This window comes from Mucor velutinosus (genome assembly GCF_035048745.1).
Source record: "Mucor velutinosus strain NIH1002 chromosome Unknown tig00001563, whole genome shotgun sequence".
NCBI classification, from domain to species: domain Eukaryota; kingdom Fungi; phylum Mucoromycota; class Mucoromycetes; order Mucorales; family Mucoraceae; genus Mucor; species Mucor velutinosus.
In genome coordinates this window covers 3,010,747-3,027,592 of record NW_027041904.1, presented here as the reverse complement: position 1 = coordinate 3,027,592, position 16,846 = coordinate 3,010,747, and the positions used below count along the sequence as shown (strand labels likewise).

The 16,846-nt window shown below is 42.4% G+C and overlaps 4 protein-coding genes across 4 annotated transcripts; all 4 read right to left on the bottom strand.

Annotated features, from left to right (window-relative positions):
- Window positions 1–157: 157 nt before the first annotated feature.
- On the bottom strand, window positions 158–1,672 carry ATC70_009603 (uncharacterized protein; the record flags this gene model as incomplete). The annotated part of the gene is made up of 1 exon (XM_064828832.1): window positions 158–1,672. The coding sequence occupies one exon, from the start codon at window positions 1,670–1,672 to the stop codon at window positions 158–160; it is 1,515 nt and encodes a 504-aa protein (XP_064686034.1).
- Window positions 1,673–4,375: 2,703 nt separating this feature from the next.
- On the bottom strand, window positions 4,376–4,708 carry TYR1 (prephenate dehydrogenase (NADP(+)); the record flags this gene model as incomplete). The annotated part of the gene is made up of 1 exon (XM_064828831.1): window positions 4,376–4,708. One exon carries the CDS (start codon window positions 4,706–4,708, stop codon window positions 4,376–4,378), a length of 333 nt encoding a protein of 110 aa, XP_064686033.1.
- Window positions 4,709–4,884: 176 nt separating this feature from the next.
- ATC70_009601 (uncharacterized protein) lies at window positions 4,885–11,108 on the bottom strand (the record flags this gene model as incomplete). Its single annotated transcript, XM_064828830.1, has 4 exons — window positions 4,885–4,982; window positions 5,039–8,022; window positions 8,085–10,718; window positions 10,774–11,108. The coding sequence occupies 4 exons, from the start codon at window positions 11,106–11,108 to the stop codon at window positions 4,885–4,887; spliced, it is 6,051 nt and encodes a 2,016-aa protein (XP_064686032.1).
- A 2,718-nt stretch (window positions 11,109–13,826) lies between these two features.
- Window positions 13,827–16,781, bottom strand: ATC70_009600 (uncharacterized protein; the record flags this gene model as incomplete). Its single annotated transcript, XM_064828829.1, has 7 exons — window positions 13,827–14,028; window positions 14,084–14,200; window positions 14,300–14,672; window positions 14,726–15,095; window positions 15,147–15,850; window positions 15,903–16,428; window positions 16,491–16,781. 7 exons carry the CDS (start codon window positions 16,779–16,781, stop codon window positions 13,827–13,829), a joined length of 2,583 nt encoding a protein of 860 aa, XP_064686031.1.
- Between the last annotated feature and the right edge of the window lie 65 nt (window positions 16,782–16,846).

Sequence of the window (16,846 nt, the reverse complement as noted above, 5' to 3'; positions counted from 1 at the left end):
GGTTTTGAATGATTATTTAAAATTTTTATTTGACGATCAACGTATTGAGAAATTATATGAAAGAGAATTGACTAATATACAAGGATGGGGTGCGAAGAATTAAAAAGGTAACATGTAGCAAGATAAAAATACAAAAAATAAGTGAAAAAAAGGCAATTTAAGACTCGAAAGACTTGACAATAGCTTCAATGGAGCGGTTCTTGGTCTCAGGAACACGGAACCAGGTAAAGACAAAAGCCATGGCAGCAATAGCGGCAAAGATAGCAAAGGAGTAACCTTGGATTTTGGCAAAGATGACAGGGAAACATTGACCAATCAAGAAGTTCATAGCCCAGTTGACAGCAGTGGCAATGGCACCAACGGCAGATGAAGCATAGACAGGAGACATTTCAGAGGTAATCATCCAAGGAATGGGACCAACACCGATAGCGAAGGAGATGACATAACCAAAGACAGCGACAATCAAGAGAGCACCGATAGAGTAAACATAGCCAATGATCAAGAGAACAGAGAAGATGCAAGCACCAGCTTCAGCAATCAAAAGCAAAGGACGACGACCCATACGATCAATCAAAATCAATGAAGCAATGGTAGAGACAAAGTTGACAACAGTGGTGACAATAGCCATGTACTTGGACATATTAGCATCAAAAGACATGTTGAAGATGGTGGTGGAGTAATACATGACAGCGTTCATACCAATCAATTGTTGGATAACGTGAAGAAGAAGGACAGTGATAGCAATCTTGCGGATGAGAGGATCAACAAAGATTTGGATCATGTTCATGGGAGCACGAGCAGCTTCATTGCGTTCTTCAGGGACAACACCATCTTCAAGCTTGGCCTCTTCGTAGTTTTCCTTTTGTTCTTCATTTTCCTTCATTTCAAGCTTATCGGCAGCCGCATTGGAGGCAGTGATGGCACGAGCAGCAGAGGAACCAAGGATACCTTCAACTTGTTCAAAGAACTCTTGCTCAATATTAGCTCCAGGACGAAGCTTTTGAAGGTTGGCACGAGCTTCTTCAAGACGGTTTTGAGAGATGAGGTAACGAGGCGATTCGACACAACCAGCCATCAAGAAGAATTGAGCAATGGCAGGGATGGCAACGATAGCATAGTTGATTCTCCAGAGAGGAACATAGGCAAGAGGAAGACCGATAACAGAAGCAAGCAAGATACCAATGACAATAGCAAATTGGTTACAAGTACCCATAGTACCACGACCCTTGACAGTAGAAACTTCGCCAACATAGGTAGGAGTAGAGAGAGAACCAAGACCACAAGACAGACCACAGAAGATACGACCAATGATGAACATGGCAGGAGAGACAGAGGCACCGATCAAGATAGCACCAATGATCCAACCAATGTTATTGAAAATGATAGTCTTCTTACGACCGAATTTAGTTTGAATATGACCACCAAAGAGACCACCGAAAAGACCACCAACACAGAAAGAGGCGACAGCAAAGCCCCAGAGAGCGTCGTTCATAGGGAGACAATCAGGGAAAGCACTGTTTGCAACATGAGCAGCACCATTAGCACAGGCATGAGTGACTTCTCCAGGGACATTGGCAGAACCAATAACCCAACCGTTACTAAAGGAGCCAAGACAAGCGATGACTACACAGTAGACCATGTAGCCCGGTAGCTTCATATCAAGAGAATTCATTTTGATTTTTAATATATTTATTTGATGGAGAAAATAATAATGAAATGGAAACTGGATTTTGCGGGTTCCTTTTATATACATTTCAATGAACCTACCCCACTTAACGAAAATGGAAATAACCTTTTGGTTGAAACTGAGCTTTAGAAGCAAAGAACCATTCGATATTGTCACGCCATTTGGGTTGTACATGGATTTGACACTCAGGCAAATGAGTAGAAGAGTGGGTTAGCATCCAATGAAGGAGTTATACAGACATATTGGCTGAAATGTGCCACCAGATTGTTCAACATCTATAGGTGCCATTGAGTGTGAGATGCAGTTGTACCAGTGTGCTTCCAAGTAACCAAAGGGCCTTGCTTTTCTTTTGGTTTTCGTTTGTTTATGCATGAATGCGTAGATCTGATTTCTATCTGATCCGAAAGAAATAGAGAAACTTTACCAGGTCGTATGTTTCTTGAAATTTTCCATTTTATTCAATGGTTACCCTGGACAGAAAATGACACCTGGCCATTCGGACAAGCTGCTTACTAGACATGTACTCGATTGACATCCAAAATGTTGTATAAAGTCAAGAGTTACATCCATTTCAGACCCGTTTGATTGATATTCATTCATATGAAATTCAATATAAGAATGCCTGTTGTTTCAGCCAATGTTGCCGCTGGAGGGTTTCAGCTGTGCACGTTTTGTATTCTTTCGTTTAAAACAGATCAAATCAGAAATGCCTATTCGGTTTCTTTCTATCCGCAATGTTGAAATTTGGTTCACTAAATGGCCATGCATGATTGCAGTGAATATGGTGTCTAGATGCTCAGTACTGTTCAACTGTTGCCATTCCTGATATGACCTAGGATACCGTTTTATTTTGAGCTGGTATTTTTACCATTTATTCCCGTTAAGAGCAGCTATATCATTCGACAATGAATGCTCAAAATGGGAACTCGAGTGGAGTAACTTGCCGGAGAAGCACAATTTGGTATCCGCCTTCAAGAGATTTTCTAGTTGTCTCACATTCTTTGGAGTAAATTACAAGCAATTCCATAGGTAGACCCTTAGAGTAGCCCTTCTTGATGAATGAAATACCGCCCAATCCCAATGTTTCTCCAACTTGCTTGTTATGTACCAATAACCATGATGATTTTATTTATAGTAGCCAAGTGCAACATGGCATCGTATTTGTTATTACTCATGACTAAAAAAAAAAAAAAAAGTAGCAATACCATGGAAAAATACCATGTTTAGTACATGTTAACTTGGAAGGGAGGGATCAAAACCTACATTTTCTAAAGAATTGATTATGTAAATCTATTTCTGAAACAAGAATAACAAGAAAAAGAGAACCAAATCAGACCATTTTTTCCCATGTTGAAGCGCTTACGCTTTCCATGTGAGAAATGACCGTATAACAATGTCATTACATGTATGTCTACAATTCATACAGAACACAAGGTATCATACAAATGAGATATACCATCTTTTCTGCTCTGAATACAGCCATTTGCCGCTGTCAAAAATACTAGACATCTAGCAGCTGCTTCAGTCTTTTGGCGCAGCAACCGCCTCAAATCAAAAATTACAATAGAAACATTTTGTTTTCTCTTGATTTCACAATAAAAATCCTCTGAAAGGTAATATTCAAGCTTCCACGGAATGACAAAATAACTACGAACTGTAAATTACCAGTTTTTACCACTGTTTACAACAAGATCGATCCGTTAGAAGAGTATCGTATTACCATACGTTATGTTACACTAGGCATAATTCGTTTTCCGTGAATATCAAACATAGAAACCAGCATCATCCGTTATTCCATAGACAAAATTGACTCATCCACTCATTTGAAACAAAGATATATGCCTCATTCGTCCGCAGTGCCTTTGTCTCTTGTAAAAACAGTTCATTCATTCAAATTTCATTCATTCAAATTTCGTTCTATGCATAATAAAAGTATTCCTAGTCTTCTTATAAGAAAATGAATTAGATAAGCTAATTCGGTTTCCAAAGAAACTCTAATTTACAAACTCCATCACCTTGTTGGTCGTTTCAAACAAGGATCGAATACCCCATACTTTAGATGCTCCTAATATTTGAATGATCGCACATCTTGTGGAACGACTGCCTAGCTTTGTGGGGATATATACTTTACCTTTCTTAAAGCTGAAAGAGTATCTACTTTTTCATGTATAAAGAACATCACATCGAGCCCTGGATCATTTACGGGATGTAACCCGATTCTGCAAGTGTAGAAAGCAGCAAAGACTATACCTACCAGTAGAAACAAATCCTTTTTATGTGATTTCCTATTGGATGGTATATTCTTTCCCTCGTTATTCCAGGCAATGATCCAGTGTCTACATTGCCTTGTGAACTCGCCCTTTTTCAAGAATTTCTATACAAACTAGGAGTCTATGTGAACATATTTGCTTATTGATCTAGCCTTCTTTTACATACATATAGTCCTTGCAGAGGATGCTTGTGACAATATCTCGGCGCAGTTTTATTCAATATTTCTAGGAGGGATAGTTTGCCGCCTGATTTCATTAATGGATCAGTGAAAGATCTATGTTTATGGATGATGCAGGTGTAGCAGAAAGAGAGCGATAGATGGATAAGTATAAAGGAGGCTGGTGCAATGCCCATGTGCTGATTGCAACGTTGCTCAAAACATTCATTGCTTGGCGAGAAGGCGATGAAGTTATTGAGTTACAGTAGAGAAGTCATCAAAGAAAAACGGCCCATGGGGAATACGGCCATACAATATTGAAAGCGAATTAGCCGTACTGCGTATACAGCACTTTCAGCAAAGTCCATGGAGTAGGTAGTAATTGGGATATTGTCCAGCGAAAGATTGATGCCATTCGGGATACCGGCGTTGATCTTCAAGCTTTTATTTTGCTGCTGCTTCAATACCGGATCGCTAACTGCACTTCTCTTGAACCCAAGGTGGCATAATTCCAATTCGACATCATTAGCACTCGTTTCACAGACCAAGATAACATCAACACGTCGCCGAGGGAATACGCTTCTAAACAGCATACAATAAGAACCAAAAAGGCTACTACTTACATTGTTGTGCCCACATATGACAATATCATGATACAATGATGGCAAGTCTGCCTGCTTTCTCACAATAGCTAATTACACGAAAATAGAATGCGTTATTTATTATATGATTTACATTATGTTGAGATATGTATATGTATTTATGTATTCTAAAAGTCTTGCTCTAAAAGGCGCTCAATGGTTGCATTAATGAATCCTTTTTTGATGGTTAAATCAACTCCAAATATCTTGGATAGTTGATCTCGCACTAAACACCCAATGTCAGTCATTGTGATATAATCTAAAAGCGTATCAACAACATACCTTGCTTCTTGGTCAATGTCATAAGATTAGAACTAGTCAAAATTCTGATGATCTCCTTCTCTATGTCGTTGTCCTCTGGCAGCATGGCCACTTTGATATCCTCTCTTCTCATACCATTACTATCCTCTGCTGCTGCTGATGGTGATGCATTGGGCCTGAATACCGATGAAAGGTCGAGGCCAAGTGAGTTATTGTCCGAGAAGCTAGATATAAGTGGAGGTAGCAGCTGATATCGACTGTTTATGGTGTGGTTGGAGTTTGATTTGCTGCTTGTCATGAAGCTGGGATGGCTCTGTAAGCTGTGGTCATCATTATATGATCTGTTATAGACGCTAGGCATTTCGTCATCGTCGCAAGAGTAAACAGAGCATTTGGAATGAGTTACTTCGGATCGCAATGTCTTGGTTTCCCACATCTCTTGCTCGTACACGGCCCATTTCTTGAGTGGTATCATCTTTTCATCAAACTTTTCATCGTCGGTGACAATAATCTGCTTCTTCTTGTCGCCCACTACCACACGCGTATTCCCCCATGAGAAGTCATCGAAATGCCAGAATGCATAGAGAGGAATAAAGAAACTAAAGATGGGAATAGCAAGCATGTAGATGACCATCCAGCCAATATGCTGCCACTGTCTTTTGAAGATGAAGATGAGGGATTGAAGACCATAAGCACCTGCCAGCATGCCAAGCGCAATTGTGGGTATAGGTCCAGACCCAGAGATGACTTCGTATATAAGATAGATGAGGTAGATGACAGAAGAAGGGAGCGTGATGGTGCCAATGAGGTCGGTTAATACCACAAATCGCATGGAAAGACAGCAAAAGCCGCATAGCTCTTGGAGCAGAATGAGTTCCAGCAGGTTGTGAATAGTCGAGTTGATCCATCGTCTTCTTTGAGACAGCAATACGCGCCATTGGTCTGGCGCAACTGTTCTGCATTTCGCATACGGCGTGAACATCATCTTGTATTGAGGAAAATTCTTCATCATCAATGTGGTCAAGTATCGATCTTCGCCCAAGTGCAGCAGGTTCTTCTTGTGCAGTGTATCGACTTGGTTATCCGAGTAAGCATGAATGACATTGGGCGATACAATCAGCGGTTGGTGCTTGCTTGCTGTGCGGATACGGTACATACAGAAGCATCCTGGCAAGCAAGTGACAGACCCAAACAGTGACTCGAAAGATTTGACCAAATGGTGCGAAATGTAGTACTCATAGACCTGTATCATTGTAGTCCAAGAGCGATCCTCGTTGCCCAATTCAGTTTCACCACACAAACCAATGATGCGGCTGTCATGCAGCATGCACGATACCAGTCGATTCAGGGCATCTGGATAGACTTCCGTGTCAGAATCCACCATGAGGATATACTCGTACAGCCTAGGCTCGATACCAATGATGTGCTTGATGTGATAAAAGATTTCCAGCTCCAGAGGAGACATTTCAGAGTCAAAATGGACCTTGTTCAGAAAGTTCATGCAAATGATCTGTGAATCTCGCTTACCACGGTTACCAGGCTTGGCGCGTTCGCTGGATTTACCCACTTTGACCACCACCACATAGGGAACAACATGACCTTCATGCTGATACACACCGGAATATACTTTACCATAATTCAGTTGCTTGGAACCCTCGCCGATTGACTTGAACATCAGTGCCTCAGGATCATCGTTTTCATCATGGCCCAAAATGTCGAGCAAAATGCGAGGCGTTGGTTTGTCGTTACCACTTCCAATAATCATGCCATCTGCAATGAGGAACAGCAGCTTGTGTTTATCGTCATAGGTCATGGCGGTGAGCGAGTCAATGGTTTTGCGCAGTGATTCCTCATCTTCTGTATAGCAAGGCACCTGACAGATGACAAACTTGTCGTGATCCTCGGGTGTAGGGGCACTTCCAAATTGCAATGCTGCCAGAAACTTGACCAGGATGACCGCCGACATGACCACTGCAAAGCTCAGTAGTAAGTAGTTGACAAATGTGCACTTGAGTGATTCACGGTAATCCAGACGGCCAATATAGAACACATTGTCCAGGCACGCCTTGTTTTTGATCTTTGTTTGTTCATCCATGGCAGCACTGTATCTGTTCCATTCTGCAGTGGCGTCCTTTCCGCCAAACTTGCTGAACAAGGTCTCAATGGATGGATCCAAATAATGGTAATTGGGAACACCAGCACTGGCACTAGGATATCTCCGAGCAGAAGCCATGTAATCTGTCAAATCGTACACCTTGTCATCAATGGAGGCAATCAATCGGCCCCAGCTCGAGTAGTCGTCTTTGATCTGCTTCATAGGAATTACCAAATCGCCTCGCTTGTAAATGTTCATGGTAGGTCCAAAATATTTGTTGAGCCAGTAAGGATCTTGTAGTTTATCCAGGGAGCGCTCGGGTTGCTGAGGACCAGAAAAGTGGACAAAGGGACCCAATACGACGGTTTCATTTGGGGTTACAGTGATAATGGGGTCAGAGACTAAGCCAGCACAAGCAACAGATAAAGGAGGAGGAAACGTATACGACAGGTCTCGACCGGCCAAAGGGTCCAGGTTAGACTTGCCAGCCATGTAGGCTGCAGTGCCATGATCGGTAGCTACAAACTTGGTCATGTCATACACAGTGCCTCGAACAGACACCCAGTAATCACTGATGGTTTGATGGTTGGTGACATCTTCTGCAGAGTAGAGATCCTTGGTTCCAGGACAGATAATCTGGCTCAAGCCCACGATGAAAAAAATGATGCTGCCAGAGAAGGCAAAGATCAGTAGACACAAGGTCACCTTCTCACGCCATGCCATCTGAACGTCTTGACGAGACATTTTGCCAATGTATTTTAACGTGAAAGAGGGAACCCACCATGTAGAGAAATAGACAAACCGAGCCCACCATCGACGAATGCTAGAAATGTTTACTTCCTCCACTTGTTCCTCTGGCTCAACACTGTAGTCTTCCATCATTTTACTCATGTCCAAGTTGGGACCATATCTAAAATTACACTATCAACCTCTGCTGCTGTCTGCTATCATACAATAGCATTTTAAACCTACCCTTCAGCGATGCCTCTCGTGTCATCATCGTCGTCTCCCCATTCGCTTCGTTTACCAGGCTGATCGAAGTGTGTTTCGATCTCTGTACGGTCATCTTCGTTTGTCATATCTGACCGACAATCATCATCAAATTGATTCTTATCACTGGACCATCTGTCTGCTGCAATGACTGCAATCTCTGCTGCTTGCGCGGCTGCTTCTGCCTCTGCTTCTGCCTCTGCCGCTGCTTTCTGTGCTGCTTCGTACTCTTCTGCCTCTAGTGCTGCTTCAATGGCTGCTTGTCGCATGGCTTCCTTCTCAGCTTCTATGGCAGCCAACCTCTCCTTTTCACGCAGTCGAGCCTCTTTCTCCATGGTGCGTACCTGGTTCTCCAAGTTTCTCCAGAGATCAAACGTCAGCCAAATGTCGTTTTTGCCAAATTTAATTTGCTGGTGTGTCCATTTCATGACTTGAACCCAGTGCGAGATGCATTGCTTTTGCTTTTCGACCTTGTCTTCCTTTTCAATGTCTTGGTCTTCATGATCATCATCGCCAATGCCATCGTCATCGACAATCGTGTCATCCAGATCTGTCATGCTGCTACTGCTGTTCTCTTCTTCTTGCAAGTAACTGTCCATCAAATGTCTGTATCTCGACATGAACTGCTTTTGTGTGTAGGGATACAGCACATCAACATGCACAGCGTGCACAGCCAATTCTGCTATACGAAGCGCCTGGATTTGCCGTTGAACAAAGTCTGCATCGAATGCGTCTGGCTTTTGCTGGTCGTTGGGACGGATGTGGATGATTTCAGAGAGACACATGGTGTCCAATATTTGTTTCAGAGACTCGACACTGTGAACCACTTGATCAAAGACAGACTGTATGTTGCTGGCGGGTGGCGGCGTTGCTGCTACAGATTTCTTTCGCTTGAGAGAGGGTGCACGGGGTTTAGGGGGCTGCTGCTGCTGCTGCTGCTTCTCCTCACTGACATCTGCGAGCTCGATCTTTTGAGAATCATCTACCACGGTGCTGGCTGCTGCTTTGATCTCCTCTCTCGTGGTGATCTTTTTGTTGCTGTTGTCACTGGTTGTTGATGAGGATGGCCATACAGGCAACTGCGCTTTAATCACAGTGCGCGCATCTCTGGGATGAACGTCTGTGATCCAGCCAGCCAAAGAATTGGCCTCAAACAGACCATGCACAAAGGCATTGGTGCAATTGTACTTGAACAAGTGAAGGAAATCAGGCGAGATAGCATCCAGATTGCTTTCCAAGAAGCCATCAATTGAGTAATCCACACTGACTGAGTCATCAAAATGTCGAATGGCAAAGCTGTAGGATGGTGTAGATGGATGCAGCAGCGTGGTGTAATCATTACTGGGGTTATTTTGACTGGATCTCTTCTTTTGAAACAGCACAGAGAGTAAATTGCTGTCCGTAGCATCCAACGCATAAGCCTGAAAGCGCTTTGACTCTTTGTTCATTAAAGGAATCAGTGCAAAGCTGTTTCTGTTGGTGCCATGAAACAATGCTAGAGGCGAAGGCACGGATCTGATTTGCATTGGTATGCGATTGGGCCAAATACCGTCTTGTTGACAGGCTGCGTTGGTGGCCGAGTCGGGAAACAAGGTGCGATCTAACGTGTATTTGTGCAATTGCTCTACCGTATAATTGACACATAAATCATGAAATGTGCGTCCTCGTTGTGTTGTGCTGGTGGACAGTTGGAATCCGGTAGTGTCTAGGATACTGATAGTGCGCAGCATAGCATTGGCATTGTTAGCTGCTGTGTCAAACTTCTGATTTAGGGCATTCATGATCCACAGCACCAGCACAGAATAAAGCGTATGGGCCAGCGCATCTCTCTGTTGTGAGGCTGTATCTGTCGTCAAGAAGGCGGAACAAAATTCGTTGCCAATCAGCTTGAGCTTGTGGGTCAATGTAGTTTCTAGTTTGGAAGTGGCCACACCCAAAGCAGCCGCCACCAATACCAAGATCTCCTTGTTTTTGATGCGGCATGATTCGTGGCCACCTGCTGCTGTGTTGGTGCTGTTGGAGGAAGTCGTGTTAGGGCTTGCGAAAGAGGAAAATGAGCTATCACCGCCTACAAAGTGCTTGTTGCCATCCACAAACTGCACATTGCCAAGATGAAGTATAGCAGCCAGCAACTGACACATTTGTGCTACTGTCTTGGTCTTGAAGCCGCACACTTTTAATGCTGCTTTAATGTCATTGAAGCCTATCTGATCTCGCTGCGAGTTGCGCTGGTTTAGCTGCTTAAGATAGTTAAAGTTGGTGTGTGTCATGTGCAGTGCCTGCTTCTCATCGGGTGTAGTGCCTGCTAATAGCTGGTAGAATATAGTGTACTGTTGTGTATGGCTGCGAGAGATTCTATGCTTGTCAAGTAAGAAGACGGACGTATTGCATCCAACAATCCTCCCTCGTTCATTGAATTGCAAGGTTTGGAATTGGCCCAGGTAAGATGCAGTTTCATTCGTATTGGATGCAGCACTGCCGAATGCTTCGAAAATAGTGTGCACTCCTAATATTTGATTTTGCGTCTTTTCTTCTTTTCGTGTGTGTGTCGAGAGATAAAGCAGTTCTTTGATCAAGTGGTGGTGTGTGGTGGATTTCCCTGATCCAGTCATTCCACTGGTGATGAAAGATTAGTATGTAATTGAGCAATGGTTGTCGAGTGGTAGTGTACCTTAATATCACTGCTTGGTTCTCTGATCTACGCCTCATCAGTAGATACACTCGAGTTGCCATATCATACACATGAGGCTCTGGTGGTGCAAATCGATCTGGTGAAATGTCTTTGTATCCATGCTGGCCATACGCTTGTAATGTGGCATCATTCAATAGATCCAATGGCTTGAATGGATTGACGACAACTAAACGATGATCTCCTAGTTGTGTATAGGGCTGATCTGCTTTGAATCGAGACTGTAATAGTCGCACAATGGCTTCCTGACCTGTGACATGTGTGTCATTGGATTGTATTTCTGCCAATTGCACAATATTAGAGACAGTGCTTGACATGCTTCAAAGTTCAATAACGAGAGAAAAAAAAGGTTGAAATACGTTGATTGCTAAATGTTGTTTCTATTTTCTAGTTGCAATAGTCTCGGTTGAAATTCATCAATGTACGCACAATGTGTATCGTCCTTTTATAGTAATATAGCGTTTGAGAGATCAGTTGGGAAAGAGCTGATATGTGTGTGTCGTGCAAAAAAAAAAAAGAAGAGAGAAAGAGAAAAGAAAGAAATAAAGAATTACAGATCATGGATCATTTAGATACACATACAAAAAAAGGGAGGTTTGGTGTGTGTGTGTGTGCCTGTGTGTACACAACAACATCTAGATACAAAAAAAAAAGTGGGAAAGAGACAGAAAGTATGCCTCCATAAATGCTACGTAAAAGTAAAAAAGAAGACTTACAATCAAGCTATAGGAGCACTTGCTTGCTATAATCAAGAGAGTATATATTTATACATGGATGCAGGGGCTCTCGAGTACTACATGTTGGATTAGAATTTTCTGATGGTTGCAATCCTCTCCTTTTTTTTTCTTATTCAATGTAGAAATCTTGGATTAATTCCGGTTGTATAAAAAGTGTTGCCCTTATTTACGTGATTGTGAATTAGCTTTCGGATCTCTCTATAGCTCAATGAGGATCTTCCACAATTTTACTCTCCAATTAATTGTGTGTATGGGATTGATTTAGTATTAGGTTTAATATATAGCGTAAGGCATCGGTATCCATCACGCCTCAACAAAGTAAAATTGGGCAGATTCCTTTATTTGGCTGCATTCATAATAAACAACAATACTATCATCGCTGCATAAGCAATTTGTAACAACTGTATTCCATAGACCCGAAGATTCTTAACAGAAGCAAAACCATGTATTTATGCTAATCTGAAGTATCTTTTCCAACTCGCAATTCCTTTCTTATTATGTGCCTCCATCAACAACCGTTACCTTCGCAATTAGCATGGATTGATCTTGCCATCCAAAAACCAATTCAATTCCCGCTTTACTTTCTCTTCTGATTTGTTTATTTTTTGATCTTTTTGGATTCGGTTCGACCTATTTTGCGAGATTCGACTATGTAGATGTGCTGATCATCCCATACTTCCTAATGCATTTCTGGAGTACTTTTCAAGGCGCTTCCAATGGTGCTAATTGTAACACATGTTTTGAGTGAAGTTACCGAGAGATTTGGTAAAATATGGATTGAGGTTTTTAGCGAAAATAGCCATATTTTGCACATGAACACCTCATAAAAGTGGTTTCAAAGGTTGCTTTAGATCGATAGAAACATTTTGATTCAATATATACCATAGTAAAAGGCTTTATTTTCAAGGTGAAAAAATGCGATCGTTTAATTTTCGTAAAAAAGCATGAGGGATACCTCATGCTTTTTGGTCGATTTTTGGCCCTGTTTTTTTGGGTCTTAAAAAGTCGAGCAAAGGTGTCAGGAAGTTACTGCTATTTGAGTACAATTGTTTGGCGTTATTCCGGCGGCTCAGAAAGGTCTATATGTCAAGAGATGAAGGTTTGGAAACTGTTAAATTTGGCTGTGTTTCATACATTTACTTGCCAATAGGCACGCTTTTGTTCTGATAAAAAGGCGTAAAAGACATTGTATGCATTAATCTAAACTTCGAGCATTGTATTGCGCCCAAATATTTAGCTCAAGCACTGTCTCTTTGTCGTCTATTATCAGAAAGATCTCTCAGATGAGCTGAAGCTTGCATTTGTCCAAAGAGTCTCAAGCACTATCTATAATGCAACCAACTACATAACAGCCTACGAGCTCCAGCTATATTAAGCTTATGATTCTGTTCAAGGACCATACCTTTATAGTGGGCACCAGCAATACTATCATCGTCCAAGGGCGTCGAGCCTTCCAATGTGGCTCTATTCTTCCTGATTGGCTCTCGCTAGAGTATCAGTAGATATTCGTAGCGCCTCCTTTGCAAACTGAGGTTCCTCAGCTCGATGTTTTTGCAAATTAATACAAGAAACTGTTCAACGACACACATTTGCAATTGGTTCATTCAGCGTACTTTGGTCCTCAGGGAGTGGCACCTGTCTCACTGGAGAAAACCCCACTTTTCAACGATGTATACGGCATCTTCCTTTGTGATGAGCAAATACTGCCTGTTGCTGTTTTTGAGAGCGTTGTTAAAGGCATCCCTGCTGACAAGATTTCCGTCATCCAATTGTCTCAAAATGAAAAGAGAAACCTGCTCGACAAGGAACGAAAGAGGTGCAGTTTATCCGCCAACAAGACAGCGCTTCATCAAGACCCCAACATGAAGAGAGAGTATCAGCAGTGGGCTGACAGAAGCTTTGTATCCAGCATGAGCTTTCTATAGTTATGTTAAATTTATCTGCCACAAAAAAACAAAATGCATATCATAGTAAAGTCTATCAAGCTCGACGTGTAAGAGATGCTTTTAGAATCTGTTTCTTGGCTGTCGCAGAGTTATGCATCAAGACTAGTCTATAAAGTCTATCATTTCTTATCCCAATACTCATTTAGCTAAAATATAGCAAATGCGCGCTTTTATTAGACTACACAAGTTCTATGCTTTACTTTACATTAGTGATTCATCCGTCATCAAATTATTAAAAGATGCCATGCACTAATAGATATGCAAATGTCGAGTTGACGGCCCTTTTTTTTTCAAATAATGCAAAATAAACAACAAGGGGCTCCGTATCACCTTCTTCATCCCTTTATTACTCCTATGCTCTTGGCTCAATACCAACGTATAAATTAGACGCATTACTAAAGGAAGGTATGTAATAGAATCCTGCTACCAACACAACGTAACTCAGACAAAGAATCGAACCTTTAAAGTAGTTGGATTTGCCTTCCTGGTAGGTGTAGGTTAGCAAAAAGACTGAGAATATGACAGAAATGACATCCCAACGAGGGAACATTAAGCTATTTAAACATAATGAGCTTGCTGTGACCTATGCATTAGATACTTTATACTTACTTGAATGTAAACTTTTTGATCTCTTCTTTACCCCAGTTGTACCACAATGAAAATGCTACCATGGCAGGAATCTGTAATAAGCAGACTTGCAAAGCATAAGCTGAGCCAATTTCCATACTACACAAAGAAAGTTAGTTTCCATAAAAAAAAAAAAGAAATAAGGAGAGGCAGCACAGGATGGATTGTTTGTGCGGGGCCATGTCCACGATACATTACCTTAGTACAATGTTTCCATAGAGAGCAAATGAGATGGCATTCATAAATTCTGTAATATTAGGCACCAGAGCAAATAATGTCAAACCCAGGAATTTCTCGTCAATGGCTACATTCTCCATGACCAAATCCACTGTCTGCACTAGAATTTCTGCAATGATAGAGTACAGCAATGTACAGCCAAACAGCACTGAATAACTCATGGCTTTACCCCAGTTGGGCGAATCATGACCTGCTGCTGCTTCCTCCTCCTCCTCCTCTTCTGGTTCTTTAGCATGCACAAACGCCAAGGGTTGAGGTAGCGTCGTCGTGGTTGTAGTTGCGTTGGTAGTTGTGCTTGGATTTGCAATGAATGAAGTGGCAGATTGATCGACAGCTAAACAAACATGTCAGTCAACGTGATGTCTCGTGTGCGTTGTTGTGTGTTACCATGGATACTGTAGGCATTGATGGGTGTTTGCTCACTGGGATGATTTTGTTCTTGTTGAGAGATGATATGTACAGGGTATACTCTCTGAGGATGAACAACAGTTGCTGTATGTGCTTCTACAATGGGATGCTTCGTAGTGGTGGATGTGGGGTTCTTCCACACCATGTCTGCATGCGTATGCAAACTGAACAAAAGCCCAATGACATAGGCAGATGGTAGAATAGCGGCACAAATCAACATGAAGGGCTTGACACTGTTTTGGTACACGGGATCCTCAGATGGATTCATTTGATCATAGTAGCAGTGTGAGCAAGCAAGAGAGCCATTTGGGTCAGCAACTTCAGGGCATCCTGTGCAACGCAATTCAAACTATGCAGTAAGATAAATACACAGGAAGCAAATGTGAAGCGATTGACTTACGGATCCAAAGAACTGATAAAACAGTGTGGGAGACAGGGCACCGATGATGGCCATGATTAGCATGGTACTAGTAACACCCGCACTCTTTGCATTGAATCGCTGCTCTTTTCTCTTGACAGCACCACTGATCATGGAGAAGCCTGGCATCAGCAAGACGCCCGCCAATATACTACCGATCAGGGAACCTTCCACAAGCGAGCTCTTACCAGCCATGAGGGCAGCTGCATACAAGATAATTTCAATGATACTACCAAATGTTGCATTGATGACTGCACCTAGTCCCATGCTACTTTGAGCGGACACACTGCTAACACCCATACCAATGAAATAGGACAATGGAATCACAGAGGCCAACGACAAACTAAAAATGACATGCGGCGATGTGATGAAGGCATCTGGAAAGTAGGATTTGAGCACATAATCATCGAAAATGACAAAGAATACCAAGGGGATCAAGTTGATAAACATGATGTTGATGCCATTGTAAGTGTATTTGTAGTATTGCCAGCCAAATGCTTGATATGTACACAGCAAGATGATGGTCGGCTGTTGATGTGCTCCTGTCAGAATGGATGGTTTGGAATGGAATCGTAGGCTCAATGGATGGCGACGCAGATGACGGACCAAGATGTAGTTGAGTTTTGCCATGGGCACAGTGACAACGCACATCCAGCAGATGCTAGAGACCAGCAGCAAAAGAGGCGCTGCTCCATAGTGAGTATGTCGTGCTGTATCTCGGTTGCCTCTATACGTTACCAATAATACTGAAAAACAAGATATAATACAGACATGCCACAGGTCCCAATTTGATGGTTTCAAGTACAGCACGAAGCCAGTTGTATCTCTTGCGTCTATGATGGTGGTGATGATGACCCTCCTCATCGTCCACGTCAATCTCATTATCGTCATCAATCACTACCGACGACTGGCCCGAAGACCGCTCTCTTGCCAGATCACTCATGACAGAAGGTGTGATTTCCACCAATCGCTCGACATAGCGGCCGAATGGCCATAGTAAATAGGAGCTCAGTTCTCTCAGCATGACGCCATAAGCATGGCCACCACAGAGTGAGATGACAAGTGATACAAACAGGACGACCAGAGCCAGCCACCAGCCAAACAGAGCAGCCCAAAGCAAGTTACCTGGATTGAGAAAGAAATCGGACGATGAAGCCGGAGATGAATGCAAAGCATTGTTTGCTTTACGAACTACCGAACGAGATTTTTTGTAGAGTGCTGGTTTCCAGAGAGGCAACCCAAAGGGATGTTGCGTATTCATGGCCTAGCAAATCAGTGTCAGTGTGTGTAAAAGGGGAGTTGGCTATGGTTCTCTAGGGCGCTTACATCTTGCTTGTCTTTGAGTGTGATTTCATGGTCCAGACTACTGAATGACATTCGATCGCTAGCATGATACGTGCTGCCTTGACGCGTGTCGTGATTAGGGTCCATATCCTGCTCGCTGTCATTGTCCGCATCGTTGTCGTCTTGGGTACTGTTGACATTTGGATAGTTTCTTTCCTCTACAATGGATCCGTATTTAGATGTTGTACGACTCGGTCTTCTCACTCTAAAAGACGAGGAATTTGTGCGAGTCTTTTGTAGATTTGGCCTGTCTGCAGATGATGACGGTTCCATCTCTTGCTATGGGTAAGGAGAGAAAGAGGAAAAGAGAAGAAGAAAAAAAAAAAGTTTAAACTGAT